Source organism: Crinia signifera, chromosome 2, assembly GCF_055691185.1.
Source record: "Crinia signifera chromosome 2, ASM5569118v1, whole genome shotgun sequence".
NCBI classification, from domain to species: domain Eukaryota; kingdom Metazoa; phylum Chordata; class Amphibia; order Anura; family Myobatrachidae; genus Crinia; species Crinia signifera.
In genome coordinates this window covers 385,043,731-385,064,630 of record NC_139218.1, presented here as the reverse complement: position 1 = coordinate 385,064,630, position 20,900 = coordinate 385,043,731, and the positions used below count along the sequence as shown (strand labels likewise).

The 20,900-nt window shown below is 44.6% G+C and overlaps 1 protein-coding gene across 1 annotated transcript; it reads left to right on the top strand.

Annotated features, from left to right (window-relative positions):
* The first annotated feature begins 14,960 nt into the window (after positions 1 to 14,960).
* On the top strand, positions 14,961 to 15,910 carry LOC146059244 (uncharacterized). Its single transcript, XM_083171346.1, has 2 exons — positions 14,961 to 15,807; positions 15,843 to 15,910. Exons 1-2 carry the CDS (start codon positions 15,019 to 15,021, stop codon positions 15,867 to 15,869), a joined length of 816 nt encoding a protein of 271 aa, XP_083027472.1. The 5' UTR covers positions 14,961 to 15,018; the 3' UTR covers positions 15,870 to 15,910.
* The last annotated feature ends 4,990 nt before the right edge of the window (positions 15,911 to 20,900 follow it).

Below are 20,900 nucleotides of genomic sequence, written 5' to 3'. Positions count from 1 at the left end.
CTTCAAAGTGAGATCTATATTGCAGTGTAAAAATAAAGCAGTCAGTATTTACCCTGCACAGAAACAAAATAACTCACCCAAATCTAATTCTCTCTCCACATTTTACATCTGCCCCACCTGCAGTGCACATGGGCCCTTATTCTGGTCTGTGCGGCCGGAGCCGCATACGTTGCTCCGGCCGCACAAACCAATCCCCGCCTACAATACGGATCGCCACGGCCGTCCGTACGCGGACGGCTGGCGATCCGCATGAAAATGGTGGGGCGTACGCCTCCACCATGGTGGGAGCTGCCCCCTGCATTCGATGGTCGACGACCATCGAAGGCAGGGCCGCACGCTCCCCCCGCTCACGCAAGCTTAGAGCACACGGACAATCGTCCGTGTGAAAGCTTGTATGGGGGCTGAGAGCTGACATCCGGCGATGTCAGCTTTCCGCCCCCATCACTGGCGTCATAGCCTCATTACCATGCATACGCCCCGCGTTTGCATGGGAACGCCCATGAAACGCTGGGCGTATACATAGGTAAATGAGGCTATCAAGCCCCTCACGCCCCTATACGCCCCCTTTGCGGCGTATAATTTTTGTGTGCGGCGAATTCGCCTGCACATGCGCAGAGTGACCTCTGCGCATGTGCAGAGTGAAAACATCGGCGGTACGGCCGCACGCGGGCCGTACCGCACAGATTAGAATAAGGGCCATGGTTTTGTCCATCTAAGAAGGATTTAGTCAGAAAGAGTGAACCAAAATAAGGCCCTATGCTCTGGAAGGGGGGCCCGGGGTACAGTATCCCCTGTGGGCCCCCCACCCTTGATCGGGCTATGAAAACAGCCCCCATATCCTGAAATGTAACCCCAGAGGTAGCCCCTGTTATGTAGAGCAATGTGGTGACAAGTCTATCCACAACGAAAGCACAAATGAATTTCTATGCATCCGTATGACATAAATTTGCTGCAAATAAGCAATTTTAGCAAATAATAAAAAAAAAAAGTCTGAAACTGTGAAAATCAAAAACAACCGTTTCTCCGCTCAGTAACATTTGTAACTGGAAATAGGACACAGTAGGTGCATGCCTATAGGCACCTGGGCACTGAGGGTCTGTATGACACAAATTCTAAGTGACATTACATTATACACTGCTTCTGCTGCCACAGTGATCTTCCTCCCGGCACATCACAAGTAACTGTCCTCCTGGTTACTATTCCCAATCCCATTTATCTAATTATGCAGACGAGTCAGAATATCCGTAGCAGCGACCCCTAGACGTGTCCGTACTTCTAGCTGGCGCGAGTTGCTGGAAACAAGCGCTGATATCTCATGAATATTATTATACCGCTGTCGGACCTCCAGCAATAAGAGTCGTCTGTTTTCTAGCAAGAAGTAAAAACCAACAACCGCTGAACATCCCGGTTCGCGCGTCTGCATTATTCCCTTCTAGCTTGTAATATTAGTAGACAGATTTGGGTGTAGTCACTGGTATCATGAGACCTGCGGGACATTGGACCTTGAGCCTGATTCACTTGTCTTATAAAGCAGCGTAATTCGCTGCTCAGCGAGCCATCTAACGCAAGTAAATCCCCCCCCCCCCCCCCGCTGTGAGTACGTACCCACCGCATTGCGAATGGAGGTTTAGCGGTTTCCTGGGTGCACTCACCATTTTTGTGGGCGTGCCCATGGGACAGCTGCCTGCCCTTTTCAATCCCGTCCCACCCCCCCATGCAAACGCCTTGGCGACTGGGCATATGAGAATATACGCACGCGCAGAGCAAAAACATCGCTCCCCGATGCGAATACGCCAGGGAGTGTGCGTTACTAAATCAGGCCCCCTAATTGAGGGGGCCACACAATTTTGCAAAAATCGGTAATCACCGATTTTTGTGAATCTACTCATGCGCAAATCCTGGAATGCACATTCACGTCTCATATAACCGCAGTTGCTTTGCAGAAAATGTGACCGCTGCCCAAGGGAGGAAAGGTGGGGGCGGTGACTTGGTGTTGCGTGGGTCCATTCCGGACAGCGCAGGCGTGCCCGCTTTGTTTCCTGCAAACCATAAATTTTGCACTCTTTCACATTGCCATTGCAGCCCGATTGTGGGAGCGTATGTAACATGCGATCCTATGGAGGATCTCGGGTGCATGTAAAGGCATACACCATCTCAGTGCTGTGTCCGCAAAATGTTGCAGGCATACGTTATGGGCTAGATCGCATTGCACGGCATGCATGCAATGTGTTTGCGATGCGATCCGAAAGCAGTACAAAAAGTATGTGCAGCACATACTTTCTGTACTGTGCGATGCGATGCCCGCAGGAGCGCACATCGCATCGCACGCTGCTATTGCAGCATGTATGGCCACCTTTAGGCACATAACCCAGCCCATTATTTAAAAAATGTCTAAATTAATATAAGTCCCTCCTCTTCTATCTGCGTAGGCAGGATGCTGAGGACACCATTACACTCCTCTAGTGACTGAGGGGGAAAGGAGGGGAGAGATGGAGGAGATGGAAGAAGAGGGGAGGAGATAGAAGGGGCGGAGTGTTGAGGACTGGCAGTGGCACTGGCACAGCACACTGAGAAGTGGTATAATGTGTAATGGGCAGTACAGTGGGTGACAATGTGTAATGGGCATTACAGTGCATGACAGTGTGCAATGGGCATTACAGTGCATGACAGTGTGCAATGGGCATTACAGTGCATGACAGTGTGTAATAGGCAGTACAGTGGGTGACAATGTGTAATGGGTATTATGGTGCATGACAATGTGTAATGGGCATTACAGTGCATGACAGTGTGTAAAGGGCATTATGGTGCATGACAATGTGTAATGAGCATTACATTGTGTGACATAATGTGTAATAGGCATTGCAGTGTGTGGTATAATGTGTAATGGGCATTATGGTGTGTGGCATAATGTGTAACAGGCATTACAGTGTGTGGTATAATGTGTAACAGGCATTACAGTGTGTGGTATAATGTGTAATGGGCATTATGGTGTGTGGCATAATGTGTAACAGGCATTACAGTGTGTGGTATAATGTGTAATGGGCATTATGGTGTGTGGCATAAGGTGTAACAGGCATTACAGTGTGTGACATAGGGGTTTATTCTAGTTCATTCTTTCTGACAAAATCCTTCTTAGATGGATAAAACCATGTGCACTGCAGGGGGGGCAGATGTAACATGTGCAGAGAGAATTAGATTTGGGTGAGTTATTTTGTTTCTGTGCAGGGAAAATACTGACTGCATGATTTTACACTTCAATATAGATCTCACTTTGAAGAAAAACCCCACCCAAATCTAATTCTCTCTGCACAAGTAACATCTGCCCCACCCGCAGTGCACATGGTTTTGTCCATCTAAGAAGGATTTTGTCAGAAAGAATGAACTAGAATAAACCCCATAATGTGTAATGGGCTTTATGGCTGTGACATAATGGGGGTTATTCTGGTTGATTCGCAAGGCTGCAAATTCACAGCCTTGCGAGTCCACCAAACCCTGCATTGCAAATGGTGGCCTGGCCGCCACCCATTTGCAAGGGTGATTCCTTCGCAGAGCCTGCAAATGGATGTTACACAGTAATATTCATTCGCACCTTACTGGGAAGCACCCATATCCAGAGCCGGCGCTACCCGCTCAGCAGCTTCTGCAAAGCAGGTAGGCGCCGGACTGAATAGGCGCTCTGTCAGTTGTAAACAGCCGACCACCCAGTGCCCCGTCCCCTGTACTATACACCTCGGCTTGCTTCAATCAGTACATAGAAGCTGCAGAGAATCCTGACCTCCGTCCGGCAGTGCTAGCAGCTCCCCCTCATCCAGGCACAGGCAGTGCTAGCAGCTCCTCTTCCATCCAGGCACAGGCAGTGCTAGCAGCTCCTCTTCCATCCAGGCACAGGCAGTGCTAGCAGCTCCTCTTCCATCCAGGCAGTGCTAGCAGCTCCCCCTCATCCAGGCACAGGCAGTGCTAGCAGCTCCTCTTCCATCCAGGCAGTGCTAGCAGCTCCCCCTCATCCAGGCACAGGCAGTGCTAGCAGCTCCTCTTCCATCCAGGCAGTGCTAGCAGCTCCCCCTCATCCAGGCACAGGCAGTGCTAGCAGCTCCCCCTCATCAGTGTTGCCAACTCTGAAACGTAAAACAAGCAACTGATGACCAAAAAACAAGCCCAAAACAAGCCCAATCTAATCCTAAAAAGCCCAAAAACAAGCCCAACTTACATTTGACTATAGATAGGTAGATATTTTACGTATTATTTATACAATCTACATGTAATGTCTTTACAATGATATTTTATCAGCACAAAACTGGCTTTTAAAGAATACTATAACACTTCCTGCTTCGCCTCATTGATGAGGCGAAGCGGGCGAACACAAACTTGCACGCTGACTCCTTTCCCATGGCCGGCTGTACTGGGCATGCGTGAGATCTCGCTACTCACGTGAGATTTTGGGTATAGGGCTTCGTCACCCTGCAGCTGTTGAAGCGGATAGCGGCAGGGGGCGGAACAGTCAGCGCTGTGGACCGGTCATACCTTACATAGCGGCCTGTGTGCACACCAGCTCCTTCTTACATGGGGGAGAAGCGGGATCAGTGCACATAACATGCGCCGATACCCCCTTCTTCCCCATAGCGCGCCTTCATACATCTGCCCCAATATGAGATATTTTACTTTCATTTTTTTCTCTAAAGAAAAATCTCAAGTGAACATTGTCCTTTGTACACACTGAGAAATATTTACCATACACGGTGCGACAGGCGATGTACATTTTGTACTAGATCGCATGCGTTTTGAATGCGCTGCAATGCAATCTAGTGAGCACATACTTTTTGTGCTGTGCGATGTGAGCGGGATAAATTGTACCATGTGTGGACATCTTAAGAAAAGATAGAACAATCTTACTACAAGCATCATTACTAAAATCAGATTAGCCCTACTAAATACACACAAGCCGCAACATAGATAATGGGAGTCATTACCATTTCTATAAGCCTAGTTCTCACCTGTGTTTGTCCCTTATCTCTGTGCTGAATAACTGAATTACAGAGAAGCCCAAAATAAAACAAGCCCAAAACAAGCTACTAAAAAAAATTATAAGCCCAAAAACAAGCAACCATCAAAAAAAATAAGCAACTCACGAAAAAAACAAGCCCAAATCCGCTTGTTTCAAGCTGACTTGGCAACTACCGTATGCCCCTCATCCAGGCACAGGCAGTGCTAGCAGCTCCTCTTCCATCCAGGCACAGGCAGTGCTAGCAGCTCCTCTTCCATCCAGGCAGTGCTAGCAGCTCCCCCTCATCCAGGCACAGGCAGTGCTAGCAGCTCCTCTTCCATCCGGACAGTGATAGCAGCTCCACCTCCGTCCAGGGTAGGCACGGGCAGTGAGAAGTTATCAGAACTACCCATGTGGCTTTGGCAGCTTGTGTTGCCGACAATTGTCACTGCAGCATTTCCCTCCTGATAGGCACAAACTGCAAGTAAGTCAGACACTTGCCTGCACGTTCTACTGCATAAAGTAGTAATGTTTGCCTGCACAGGAGAAAGTCTCTACTGGCACTGTTATTCAGCATTTTGGTCTTAATGGACGTAATTTAGGAAGTGAAGTACCTGTACTTTTATCAGTATTTTTCTATTCGTTTTTAATTCAGCCACTCCTTTATGTATTTTTTGCAATACAGGTATGTCCCCACCTATGTTTCAAAGATATGGTCTTTAATTTATTGTACTTTTTTAAACTTACTGTAGTATTTTTTTTGTCTTTTTTTCTCTCTTTTGATCCACCATGTCCCTCTCACCATGTATGTCTCTCTCTCTCTCTCTCTCTCTCCCCCCATATCTCTCTCCATATCTCTTTCCATTTATCTCTATTTGGGCCAGATTCTCTAAGCTTCAAAAGTGATAAAATGAGAGTGATAAACAGCCAGCCAATCAGCACTTGCCTGACATTTTTCAAAACAGTCTGTGACATGGCAGGTAAGAGCTGATTGGCTGGCTGTTTATCACTCTCCATTTTATCACTTTTGAAGCTTATGCTGTGTACACACTTGTACAATCTGTATAAGATCCAGATGAGATTTTGGCTATATAGTCAAAATCTCATCTGGATCTCATGCAGATTGTATTGGTTTTATCCCAAGCGATCCAGATGCGTTCAAGATGCGCACTCCCATATCTTAGCCAGAAAGTCTTGGCTGCCCTGTCTATATAGTGCAGATCTGCACTATATAGTCTAAATTGTATGCAGATAGTCTAAATTGTAATCGCATCTGGATCTCATGCAGATTGTACAAGTGTGTACACACCTTTAGAGAATCTTCGGCGCACGTCCATTTATGAGTTAAGGTGGGGAGGGCGCAAAATTATAGTTTGCAGGAGGGCGTCGAACACCCTAGCACCGGCCCTGCCCATATCATTCGATGGTCGGCGACCATCGAATGATGATGATGGTGCACACATGTAAAAGTGACTCTCAAGTCACTTATATATGCGTGGATGCTCGGGAGGAAGTGGGTGGGCAGCTGACATCCGGTGATGTCAGCTGGCCGCCCCCCGCACCAGCGTAATCGGGGCATATGCATGGGATTGCCCATGAAATGCTGGGTATTCCCATATACAAATGGTCCAGCCTGCTACCCCACACACCTCCACGCCCCTCCGCCCACACACTTGGGTGCTTGAGCCCGGCACACACCTTGTTCGTCATGGCTGCATGCACCCGGCCCTGCGCATGGGCATATGCCCACCATCGGAGCCCCAGCAAATATTCTGGTCTGTGCAAACGGGCCAGAAAAAAGCCCAATGTGTAATGTGCATTACAGTGTGTGGCATCATGTTATATGGCATTACAGTGTGTGGTAAATGTGTAAGGGACATTTTGGTGTGTGTGGTATAATGTGTAATGGGCATTGCGACATGTGGCATAATGTGTAAGGGGCAATACACTGTATGGTATAATGTGTAAAGGACATTACTATAAGGAGGAAAAATTACATTAAGAAAGATGATTAAGGGGCATGAAAAAAAATATATAGAGCTATGGATTGTTTAAAGAAGGGGGCCCTGAACCAATATCTTGCCTAGGGCCCAATTTGGTCAAAATCCAGCTCTGAATCTAATTGGTTGCTCCAGTATTTGCACTACTGGTGGCATAATGTCTAAGTGGCTCTACTGAAGGCATTAAGTACATGGCCCTACTGAGAGCAATAATTCTAAGTGGCACTACCGGGGGCATTATTTGTAAGTGGCAATACTTGGGGCATTAAGTGTATAAATGGCACTACTGGGGGAATTATTTCTAAGTTGCACTACTGTTGGCATTCTTTCTAAGTGACACTACCGGGGGCTGTATTTCTAGGTGGCTCTACTGGGGCATTATTTCTAGATGGCACAACTGGGGGCATTATTTCTAAGTGTCTCTACTGGAGGAATTATTTCTAAGTGACACTACTGGGGGCTGTATTTATAAGTGGCTCTACTGGAGGCATTATTTCTAGGTGGCTCTACAGGAGCATTATTTCTAAATGGTACTACTGAGGGAATTACAGTATGTCTAAGTAGCTCCACATGGAGGTATTAAGTACACTGCACTACTGGGGGTATTCTTTATAAACAGCTCTACTGGTGGCATTATTTATAAGAGGCACTACTGGGGGTATTATTTGTAAGTGGTACTACTGGGGGCCTTAAGTGTATATGCGGTACTACTGGGGCATTTTTTGTAAGTGATACTACCGGGGGCATTATTTTAGGTAGCTCTACTGGGGGCATTAAGTACATGGCCCTACTGGGGGCATTATGTATAATTGGCACTACTGCAGCATTAGTTATAAACAGCACTACTGAGGGCATTATTTGTAAGTGGCACTACTGGGGGCCTTAAGTGTATAAGCGACAGTACTGGGGCATTATTTTAAAATGATACCACTGTGGGCATTATTTGTAAGTGGCACTACTGGGGGCCTTAAGTGTATAAGTGGCACTACTGGGGGTATTATTTTGAAGTGACACCACTGGGGGCATTATTTCTAAGTGGTTCTGTGTATAAGAGGTACTATTGTGTGTCCTAACGTGAATATTTGGCACAACTATGTGGTGTAAGTGAAATAGATTGTGCTACTACATCTATGTATCTAGTGTCATGTAAATTAGGGGTTCTATTGTGTGGCCACACCCATCCATTGCCTTCGGCATTTTCCGTTCCTTTTGAGCTATGAGGAGTAGGTCACAAATTAATAGTTTACAGGGTGCACCGTGCTCCCTAGCACTAGTGCGCAGGAGCACGGTAGGCTGTGCACATGAACGGGGTCCCATTGCGAAGGCTACACAAGGGGATTGGGAGTGTCCCTGAAATTGCAGGCGTTCGCTGGCCCTTTGCAGCACCAAATGAGTCTAGTCTTACTCTGCGCTGCGAGCAGGGGAAAATAATTAGACATTGAGTGAATTTCCTCCTGTGCGCATGGCTGCGAATGCTTGGGGCAGAGTTTACCTGCTCACTGGCTTCCAGCGAGCAGCTCTGAATCAGGCCCTGTGTGTGAGGGCAGTGATGATGGGTGTGCTAGATGCCGTGCTCACAGATACACAGCACCAGGCGGCACTTGGGAGAGATGCTCTCTGGGTTCCATATACTCGCAGCCCAGTGAGCAGCTCTGAATCAGGCCCTGTGTGTGAGGGCAGTGATGATAGAAACATAGAAACATAGAAACATAGAATTTGACGGCAGATAAGAACCACTTGGCCCATCTAGTCTGCCCCTTTTTTTAAACATGTTACCTCAAACCATATTTGATCCTTATTTTTTTGTAAGGATATCAATATGCTTATCCCAAGCATGTTTAAATTGTACTACTGTATTTGCGTCTACCACCTCTGTTGGGAGGCTATTCCACTTATCTACTACTCTTTCTGTGAAAAAATTCTTCCTCGCATTTCCCCTGAATCTTCCTCCCTCTAGTTTCAGTGCATGTCCTCGTGTTCTGTTGCTCCTCTTCCTGTGAAGAATGTCTCCCACCTGTACCTTGTTAAAGTCCTTGATATATTTGAAAGTTTCTATCATGTCCCCCCTTTCCCTTCTCTGCTCTAAAGTATACATATTAAGATCTTTTAGTCTTTCCTGGTACGTTTTGTGATGTAGGCCATGCACCATTTTAGTTGCTCTTCTTTGTACAGTCTCTAATGTATTTATATCCTTCTGGAGATATGGCCTCCAGAACTGAACACAATACTCTAGGTGAGGTCGTACCAATGACCTATACAGTGGCATTATTACTTCTTTCTTTCTACTGCTGATACCTCTCCCTATGCAACCAAGCATCTGACTTGCCTTCTTCATTGCTTTGTTACATTGCCTACCTGCTTTTAAGTCCCCTGAAATAGTGACACCTAGATCCCTCTCTTCCTCAGTAGTTTCCATTATAGTGCCATTTATACTATATTGAGTCTTTGGATTTCTGAGACCCAAGTGCATGATTTTGCATTTTTTGGCATTAAACTGTAGTTGCCATTCTCTTGACCATTTCTCTAATCTGCCTAGATCCTCAATCATTTGTTTTACCCCTCCTGGTGTGTCTACCCTGTTGCATACCTTTGTGTCATCTGCAAAAAGGCACATTTTACCCTCAATTCCATTTGCAATATCACCAATAAAGATATTAAAAAGCACCGGTCCAAGTACAGATCCCTGGGGTACTCCACTTGTAACCTTTCCCTCCTTTGACTGTACTCCGTTTACTACAACTCTCTGTTTTCTGTCCTGCAACCACGCTCTTATCCATTCAACTATCTTAGAATCCAATCCCAAGCTTTCAAGTTTATTTAACAGTCTGCGATGTGGGACAGTGTCAAAAGCTTTACTAAAGTCTAGATAAGCTACATCTACAGCCCCACCTTGATCTATTACTTTAGTCACCCAGTCAAAAAAGTCAATAAGATTTGTTTGACATGATCTTCCCCCAGTAAACCCATGCTGTTTTGGATCCTGTAAATTGCTGGTTTTGAGATATTCTACAACTCTTTGTTTTAAGAGTGTTTCCATCAATTTCCCTACTACTGATGTAAGGCTCACTGGTCGATAGTTGCTTACCTCTTCCTTGCTTCCACTTTTGTGCAGTGGGACTACATTCGCTGTTTTCCAGTCCTCTGGGATTACTCCAGTAGCTAGTGACTGGTTGAATAATTCTGTTATTGGTTTTACCAGCTCCCCTTTAAGCTCTTTTAGTATCCTTGGATGTATCCCATCTGGCCCCATTGATTTATCCACTTTCAGTTTTGAGAGTTCTGTGAGGACTTTCTCCTCTGTAAATGTACTTGTCTCTCCCTCAGTTTTCTGACTATACTTGCAACTTAACTGTGGCCCCTTTCCCTCTCTTTCAGCAGTGAATACTGAGCAAAAATAATTATTAATATTATCTGCTATTACATTGTCCCCCTCAAGAAAACTTCCACTCTCTGTCTTCAGTCTAATTATTCCACTTTTTGTTTTTCTCCTTTCACTTATATACCTAAAAAAAGTTTTCCCCCCTTTACCCACTGACTGGGCCATTTTCTCTTCAGCCTGTGCTTTTGCACATCTGATTACCTTCTTAGCCTCCTTCTGTCTAACAAGATACACCTCTTTGTCCTCATTCTTCTGCGTCTGCTTAAATTTCTTAAAGGCCAACTTTTTTGCTTTCACAATACTTGCTACTTCTTTTGCAAACCACAATGGCTTTCTTTTTCTTGTGTTTTTCCTAACTCTTTTGACACAAAGTTCTGTTGCTTTTAGAATTGCACTTTTTAATTTTTCCCACTTATCCTGCACTCCTTCCAAGTTCTTCCACTCTGCCAAAGAATCCCTTACAGAGTTTCCCATCTCTACAAAATCAGCCTTCCTAAAATCTAACACCTTTGTTTTTGTGTGCGATGAGTCAGTCTCTGTCTTTATTTTGAACCATACTGCTTGATGGTCACTGGATCCCAGATTTTCACCCACATTTATGTCAGATATTCTGTCACCATTTGTAAGTATTAAGTCTAATATTGCGTCTTTACGAGTGGGCTCCCTCACCAATTGCTGGAGGGATGCTCCTTGCAAGGAATTCAGCATGTCCCTACTTCTGGTGGAACTTGCAACAGGCAGCTCCCAGTTTACATCAGGTAGATTAAAGTCTCCCATGATTATCACCTCTCCTTTTAATTCCATTTTATTGATGTCCTGCAATAGGCTCTTGTCTAGTTCCTCTTCCTGACCTGGTGGTCTGTAGATCACCCCTATACGAAGAATCGCCTTCTCCCCTGTTTCTATGGTCACCCAAAGGGCCTCCGTTTTTTCTTCAATACTTTGTATTAAGGTAGTCTTTATATATTTTTTCACATATATTGCAACCCCTCCTCCAATTTTTCCTATTCTGTCCTTCCTAAATAAAGTATATCCTGGTATAGCTATGTCCCAGTCATGATTTTCATTGCACCATGTCTCTGTAATAGCCACAATATCCAGTTCATCCCTTGTCATTATTGCAATTAGTTCTGGGATTTTATTTCCTAAGCTCCTAGCATTTGCACACATAGCTCTTAAAGTTGTGTTTGTGCTTCTCCTGCTGCTAGCTATGTTCATCTTTCTGCCTATATCTATTCGGTTTTGATCGGCATTATCTTCTGTTGCAGTGGATAGGCTTTCTGTTCCATTTGCCTGCAGAGACAATACCTCTAGGTTGGGGGAGCAGATTTCTTCATTCTTATTTGGTTCACTGCCCCCCTCTGCTAGTTTAAATAGTTGCTTATGAAGCTTCCAAACTTCTCACTTAATATTCTCGTTCCCCTTGAAGATGGGTGCAGGCCATCACTTTTATATAAGGCTCTGTCTTGCCAGGTAGCTTGACTTTGACCTAAATATCCAAATCTCTCTTCGTTGCACCAATTCCTTAGCCAAACATTGAAGTTTCTAATTCTCAGAGTTCTATCTTCCCCTTGGTGTACTGGCAATACTTCTGAAAAAGTTACAGTGGTTGCCACCTGTTTTAGAGCAGTTCCTAACTTTCTAAATTCATCTTTTACGGCCATGACTTCAGCATTAACCAGGTCATTTGTGCCAAGGTGGACGATGACATCCACCTCCCCATCTTTTCTAGCTGCCTTTACAATTCTTAGCATGCGTTCTTTATCTCTTGGAGCTGTGGCTCCAGGTAAGCACCTTACTTGTTTCTCTACTTTAGTATAATTTCCCAGATTAACTCCTCTAATTATGGAATCTCCCAAAAGAAGTGCAGTCCTTTTTGGAGGTGAAATTTTCCTGGTCCTACAGTTAGAAGAGGTAGAAGTCCTCATATCTTCCTGTTCTTTATTGCCTATGTTGGTCATACATTCCAACCCTGCAAGAGCAGCATATGAGTTTTGCAGTGTGACCACTTGGGGAATGTGTCTGATGCCCTCTGTCAGTCTCTGCCTTTCAGAGCCCACAGCAGTCCAGGCAGAATGTCTTCTGGGGGCTCTCTGAGGCAGTGGTGGTTGCAAGGACACAGACATCCTACGTAGCTCAGCATGCAGTTTATCTATCTCCTCCTGCAGCAAAGAAAATTGTTTGCAGATTGGACAGCAGCCGAGTCTCCAGAATGTCTCCCTCAAAACAAATGCATTACATCCACTGCACTGCACCAGGCCAAACATTGTATCAGATGTATGGTAATAACAATAATAATATGTTTTGGCTTTTGTGTTCAAACTCACCTTTTTCTGTATTCTAACTCACCTGCTTCTGTTTCCAACTCACAAGTCACTTAAATATTCAAGCTTCACTTTAGTATGCAAGCTTCTCTCTCAATGATGGGTGTGCTTGATGCCGAGCTCACAGATACACAGCACCAGGCTGCACTTGGGAGAGATGCTCTCTGGGCACTTAAGTGTTTGCAGTAACTCATATGGAATGTAATAGGGGCGTCCTGTAACGATAATTGAGGTAAGTATTTGGAGCAATTAGATGTAATGCTGAAACACTTTATGAGATCGTGTTCTGCAGTATTATCATATCACTATTATACCGGAGGCCAAACTGCGGCTCTGCCTCTGCTGTATATCATCTATCTATCTATCTATCTATCTATCTATCTATCTATCTATCTATCTATCTATATCTATCTATCTATCTATCTAATATCTATCTATCTATCTATCTATCTATCTATCTATCTATCTAATATCTATCTATCTAATATCTATCTATCTAATATCTATCTATCTATCTATATATCTATTTATCTAATATCTATCTATCTATCTATCTATCTATCTATCTATCTCATATCTATCTATCTAATATCTATCTATCTAATATCTATCTATCTATATATCTATTTATCTAATATCTATCTATCTATCTCATATCTATCTATCTCATATCTATCTATCTCATATCTATCTATCTATCTCATATCTATTTATCTAATATCTATATATCTATCTATCATCTATCTCATATCTATCTATCTATGTAATATTTATCTATCTATCTAATATCTATCTCATGTCTTTATCTATCTAATATCTAATCCTTCTATCTATCAATATTCATATCTATCTATCTATCTATCTATCTATCTATCTATCTATCTATCTATCTATATGTCTGTATATCCATCTATCTCATATCTATCTATCTATCCATCTATCTATCATCTATCTATCTCATATCTATCTATCTATCTATCTATCTATCTATCTATCTATCTATGTAATATGTATCTATCTATCTAATATCTAATCCTTCTATCTATCAATATTCATATCTATCTATCTATCTATCTATCTATCTATCTATCTATCTATCTATATGTCTGTATATCCATCTATCTCATATCTATCTATCTATCCATCTATCTATCATCTATCTATCTCATATCTATCTATCTATCTATCTATCTATGTAATATGTATCTATCTATCTAATATCTAATCCTTCTATCTATCAATATTTCTATCTATCTATCTATCTATCTCATATCTATCTATCTATCTATCTATCTATCTATCTATATATCTATCCACCTATCTATCTCATATCTATCTATATATCTATCTGTGTATCTCAGGGTTGCCGACTTTTTCTGTCTCCTCTCCGGGAGAAGCCCAGAGAGGAGACTTCCAGCTGCAGTTCGGGGGGCGGGGCTTGAGCTTTACATCATTAAGCCCCGCCCCCAGGATGGTAAAAACCCCAATTTACGGATCTCCATGGAGGGGGCGTGGCTAAAATGATGCGATTTTAGCTCCGCCTCCTCCTCTGAGACCCGCGGATTGACGGATTTCAATCCAAAAGTATGGGGAAGACGCCGCAATTGGGGGGTGGCGTGGGGGTCCTCCGGAATCCGGGAGGGTTGCCCACCTTTCCGGGGGGCCGGGAGAAGGACCCGATTTTCGGGATCGGGTCGGCAACCCTGGTCTATCTATAGTCATATCTATCTATCTCATATCTATCTATCTATCTATGTATCTCATATCTATCTATCTATCTATAGTCATATCTATCTATCTTTCTATCTATAGGTGCGTACACACGTACAGATTTTCTGTCTGATCTATCTGGTGGGAACAAAAACCTGGAAATGTATGGGAGCAACTGACAATCAAGAAATTGTTCCCAAACACTTGAAAACAGACAGAGATCGGTCAGGCAAATTGTTTAAATCATTCTGATATAACGGGTGACATTCTATGCTATGCGCTAAATGCGCATGTTTAATTCGCACACTATATCGCCGCAAATCGCATTTTTCTAACTCGCACTTTTCAGTCAAAATTCGATTATTTAATGTGATGCGCATTTGAGGCTGAAAAGTGCGAAGAGTTGCGATTTGCGGCGAAGTGGTGCGATTTTTAGTCACAAAAAAGTGCGATTTTTAGTAACAAAAACGCGCCATTTCTTCCGCTGGTCATGTGCGAGTTTTGGACCAACCGGAGTGCGACTTACAAACCTATTGGCCCACCTATGTCCCCTCCATTATGCATCACACCCCCTATATAAAGTGCCATTGGCGCCATTTCACTCTTTGATAGGAAGTAAGGAGCATGGAGAGGAGCAGTGGAAGCGTGAGTTCAGGAAGAGGTGTTGGTGGCAGAGTTAGGAGTGACAGAGGGAGCAGTGGCAGAGTGATGACTGGCAGAGGAAGCAGTGGCAGAGGAAGCAGTGGCAGAGGGAGCAGTGGCAGAGGGAGCAGTGGCAGCAGCCAGACAAGTGGGAGAGGCAGCAGTGTGGCAGGCAGCATGGCCACAGCAAGGCCAGCCTCAGCTCAGACCCTGGCCGTCCAGCCCCAGCAGGAGGAGGTGGAGGATCCGCTGGCATCCCCATCCTACAGCCAAGCCCTAGACCATACCCCACACCAGCTGCAGGAGGGCCACATGTCAGAGGTGGAGGAAGATGCTGGTGAGGAGGAGGAAGACACTGGCATGGAGGAGGAGGAGGGCGACATGGCTGGGGCAGAAAATGAGGAGGAGGAGGAGGTGGTAGCTGGTCGCACCAAAAGTGGCCGCATGGTCAGGTTTTCCTATGAGGAAAATGTGGCACTTGTGAGGGCTATCATGCCAGTGTTCGAGAGGCTGCTTGGCAAAACCAACTACAAGACCACTGCCCAGCGCAAGCGCGCTATATGGAAGGACATCACCCAGGCGGTGAACGCTGTGAGTAATCACAAGCGCCTGGTGCGCAATGTGAAGAAGCGCTTCAACGATATAAAACGCCAGTTGAAGCATAAAATGGCCCTGGAGATGGAGGAGGCCACCAGGACTGGAGGAGGAAGCCCCACCACTGTCACCTACAATGCTTATGAGGTGAAGCTGAAGCGCATCATCCCACCTGAGGTCCTGCCTGGGATGCATGTGGCGGATTCCGACAGGCCACAAACGCCACCGCGAGCTGGTAAGTGTGACCCCATGCAAACTGTAACATACATGCCAATGTATTATATCTGCAATGTGCACTTGTATTGTAATGCTTTGTAAAGTGCTGCTGTAGAACTACATAGCCCAGCAAGGTCATGCACAAGAAAATGGCTGCTCCTGCTTGTAAATTGCTGACAATGCTGGGCCTTGTAGTTCCACAACTACTCATATTGATTAACAGTGTACCATTGTTTGCAGCAGACTACCATCTATGTGTACAAAAACCCTGTGGTGTACTGGTGGTTTAGCTGCCATGCCTACATACCACCGAATATCCTATACTTGGCATGTGTACACTAGTTTACTACTAAGTTTGAAATTAAAGATTTGCCTGAAAACTAAACAAAGGGTGGTCCAGATATAATGCTGCCCTTTTCTATTGGGTATTGTCCATTATTGTGAATTCACTGCATGTTTTCTGAAAATGCATATCCATTGCAAGGTCCATAATGCCTGCCCATCTTTCCTTGTACAGATTGTCCGTCCCGAAGTGCTGCAGCATCCAAGAGAAGAAGGCCCGTTGCTGCAGAATCTGCGAAAACAGGTAAATGACTAAACAACACCCCATTACACATACAGTACACACACCCATGTCACATCAACAATATCTCACACTACATTCTGCTCCTGCTGCTACATTGCAGCGGAAATGAGTGTAATCTGAGCTAGGCATGTGACATATTATTAATGTCAATGTTGCATGCTGTATCGGGGTACATGTGTAAGTGCATAACACCCCTAGGTATGGGCGTCAGCCATCTATAGGCCTATGTAAAACAGTATAGAGGACAGTGTGGCCTATATATGCATCAATACTTACCTCTTCATCTGTATCCACAGGTACTATACAACTAGGGTCAAACCAAACAGATTCTTCAATACTGGTGCTAGACGAAATGGACATCATTCTTGATCCGGTCGACACCTTTGCGGCAGAGGAAGAAATGCAGACCTCGTCCCAGAGTGATCTTCCCCCAAGTGGGGTGTCTCCCAACCCACCACCAACCACCCAGCAACCCCATACACCAGCTACTGCTTCCCAAATAGCTAACTCCTTGGTGAATTTCAAGGACAAGCAGCTTGAATTCATGGCCTCCCAAAGCCTCCAAATGGGAAATATACAGGGGTACATGCGTGACACCTTCCTGCAGTTGCGCAAAATGGCCCGTAGTGTAAGGGTAGCTGTAGGCACTCAAGTGCGCATTGCCAACAGTATTGACACCCGTTTTGCAGAACTAACTGCTGCAATACGGGAGCAGAATAGCCATATTGGGAGCCTGGCACAAAGTCTTACAGCCCTAACCCACACATGCACAGCGCAGACCAATGCCCTCCTAGCTATGCAGGCCCAAATACAGCAGCAGCAGGAAGGCAATGTGGGAGGTGGCACTACCCCAACCCTCAGCAGTGTCTCCAGCACCCCAATAAGTGTCTCCCCCACTTCCCCACCCCGTCGTAGTGTGAGGACCCGTGGTGGGCTTAGTGCCAGCTCTAAAAGTGGTGTAGGGCTGCCTGATGCTGGCCGAAGGTAGCTGCTACATCAGTGTTTATACATATTAATATGCCAAATATCTTTGTACATGGCCCCACAGTTTGTATTTTGCACATGTAAAACTGCAGAATGGTTTACAGCAAAAAAAGTAAAAGTTACTAACCGCATAACATTGTGTTTGTGTCTTTTTCTTAAGATAAATGAATGTGTGAAATATAACATATTGGAATGGTATATGACTATGGGATTGCAGTAAAGTAGTGTGCTATAACTCATTGCCTGGCAAAGGTTGTGGATGTACATTTTCCAGCAGGCTCTGACACTCATGGTTTGGACTGTAATGGTTGTAGTGTGTCTGCGCATGCTGGCACATGTAGTTCCACAACACCAGTGAGCCATGTTTCACTGCAAACTTCATTCTTACATGTACCAAGAGTACTTAGAAGGTAGATATCAGCAAGGGATAGGTCAGCACCACCATGTGCATCTGTTGTGGACTGGTGTTAGGTTCAATATGGGTGGAAACAGATGGTATTGGTCAATAATTTGTTAAAGAGTACACTTCCACTTCCAACACTGGTACATTTTGGAGTACAGGCCACATGTGCTTACCAGAAAAGTTATGCCTGCTGATGTATGTCTGCAACAACTTCTTTATAGCAAGTAACAGTAGAGTAAAATGATTTGACAAAGTGGCCTGTGATACCACCAAGGCCCATGAGGTCACAGACTGAGTGGAGGCTGTGGACAAATAGTAGAGGGCACACATTAATTAGTGCTGGACAGACACTACATAGTTGCCACCCACAAAATGGGCACAAGCATCTCTCACCTGCTCATATAACTCCGACAGGGTAATGGGGTTCAGCGTAACCATCCCCACAACCTGTTGGTCCGACAGGTAGTCCAGGTACAGGTGAGCACCATACATACGTGGGGTACCCAGTAGTGGGGGGGCTACCAGCATCTTTTGCCCACCTTCCTCCCTCCTGCGTTGCTCCTCCAATTGGGACACATCACAGACAACCAAGTTTAAAATAGTCATACAAATCTACATTATTTAAACCCTCACAGGTGTCCTTACTAATGTTGGGGTAAATGTAGGGGTGTTTGGGAGTGTTAATGAAGGCACCTGTGTTGAAAATAAACATGTGTGCACTTGACCAAAATGAGTTGTGTGCAAATGCGCCAAACAGAACCAGGTCTGAAAAAAGTGCGATAAATAGACACCGCAAAAGTGCGATTTGCAAATGCGCATAGCATTAAATAAGCGGTTTGTATAGTTTTGCATTGAAAAACATCTGGATGCGATAAAAGTGCGAATTAATCTCGCACTTTTGTTCCGCATACCTTTACGCACAAATTATGCGATTTCTGTCCCTTAACGCATCACGTTAAATTGGCGATTTCACTGAAAAATGCGATATCGCCATTTTGTGGTCTAAATAACGCCAAAAACAGAAAATCGCATAGCATAGAATGTCACCCTACAAATTTATCAAAGAGATCAGAGAAAATCTGTACATGTGTACGCACCTTATCATCTATCTATCTATCTGTCTGTCAAGTCTTTGTTCCTTACACCCACCTACAACTTTCCACTCACCTGGGCACATGTGCCAACCCTGACTCTTCATCCCTGAGGAAGTCTAATGGACGAAACGCGTTGGTTGAACCTTCGTCCTCTGAGCACCGGTCCTCAGAATCCTGAGGTGCCGTACGGTACTTCTGCTAGTTCTCCCGTCCAATGGGATCAAATAGAAGTACTGGAATATTCCAACTACCTGGGACTTTTATCAAAGAAGCTTATTTTTTAAATCAATACGTCACAAAGAGAAGAAAGACGCAGCGACAAAAGATAATGTGGTTGGCCTTCTGAAAATTTTGTATCTGATACGCAGGTATATAATTGCATACTCCATATGTAATAAATACCGTATACTACACTCTCTGCTTTTATTATTTTAAATAGTAACTGAACATAGTATTTGTTGTATTTTCAAATGGGTGTGTGTGTGCGTGTGTGTGAGAGATAGTTGGAAATCTATACAGCTGCCCGCTCCCGGAAAGCAGGTACCTGCCCGCATTTACATGGGTACGTTCGACAATCAGAATGACCTCCCTAGTGATTCCGCCACTGAATCCACTGTCTATTTCTCACAATAACATATATATTACTGAGTGTTGAGTCATTTTTCGTGCAATTGCGTTTCCGCATGTCACCAGCAGAGGGCCTCTCAGTTAAATCATGTCAGGAGTCTGATTATATGACAGAATGGAGGGAGCAGGTCCTAGCTAGCAGCATCACAATGTGAAGCATAATGCATTACAGAAACCCCTGGGGCATCAGACTCGGTAATCAGTATTTTGCATTCGCACAGAAGCCGAAACTGCTTGTGTTGAGAAATGATATATTAAATGGCGATAATGCTGGATATCTAGGAAATACACTGTATTAATCTAGCAAATAACTCAACACTTTTACAAATATTTATTGACAGTGTGATAAAAGTCTCCGCTGGTACAGTATGCACCTCTGACTCCGAATGACAAGTGACAAATAACGCGGCATCAGGAAGGTAATGTAATATTATCATAGGACACTATTAGCGCTTGTCCTGGATGGCTGTGGAGTGTTAATTAATCCCTGATTACTGCTCTACATAATGGTGAGTGATTATTGTGATAGCAGGATGTTATATAACGAGCGGCGCGCCGTTATTATGGGATGCGGTCATTTGGTCGAATGCATTATGGTCGAATGTCATTACATCGAATCCATTAGGTCGAATTGCTAAAAGGTCGACATGATTCTAGGTCGATATGGGAAAAGGTCGAAATGATTCTAGGTCGAAAGGTCATTAGTTCGACAGGTCATTAGGTCGACAAGGTCATTAGTTCGACATTGTCTAGGTCGACATTCACAAAGTCGACATGGGGTTTTTCACTGTTTTTTGAGCCGACATGTGCTGACAGGCGGTATTTCATGCCCTACCATCCACTAGGGCGTGGTGGGAGAATAAAATAGTGTGCCGAGCGTAGCGAGGCACCGTGCCCGACGCATGGCGAGCGCAGCGAGCGATGCGAGGGGATGCAGTGCACTTTAAACTGTGTCCATGTCGACTGTCTTGACATTCAGGTAAAAAAACAGTGAAAAACCACATGTCGACTTTGTGAATGTCGACCTAGACAATGTCGAACTAATGACCTTGTCGACCTAATGACCTGTCGAACTAATGACCTTTCGACCTAGAATCATTTCGACCTTTTCCCATGTCGACCTAGAGTCATGTCGACCTTTTAGCAATTCGACCTAATGGATTCGATGTAATGACATTCGACCATAATGCATTCGACCAAACGATCCCAACCCGTTATTATGCAGGTGGCACAGAATTCATGCCGCTTCACACATGTGGGCGGAGCTAGTACCATTTAACCTGGCGCATTTGTACTGCACCAGTAATTGTGAGGGGGCAATTCAATTCAGGGTGATGTCCGGTTGCGCAGGCTACCCTTT

Coding starts and splice junctions, on each gene's coding strand:
- LOC146059244 (XM_083171346.1), top strand. CDS start 15,019: ATGGAGAGGAGCAGTGGAAGCGTGAGTTCAGGAAGAGGTGTTGGTGGC. Junction 15,808..15,842: donor AGCGCATCATCCCACCTGAG/GTCCTGCCTGGG, acceptor GGATTCCGACAG/GCCACAAACGCCACCGCGAG.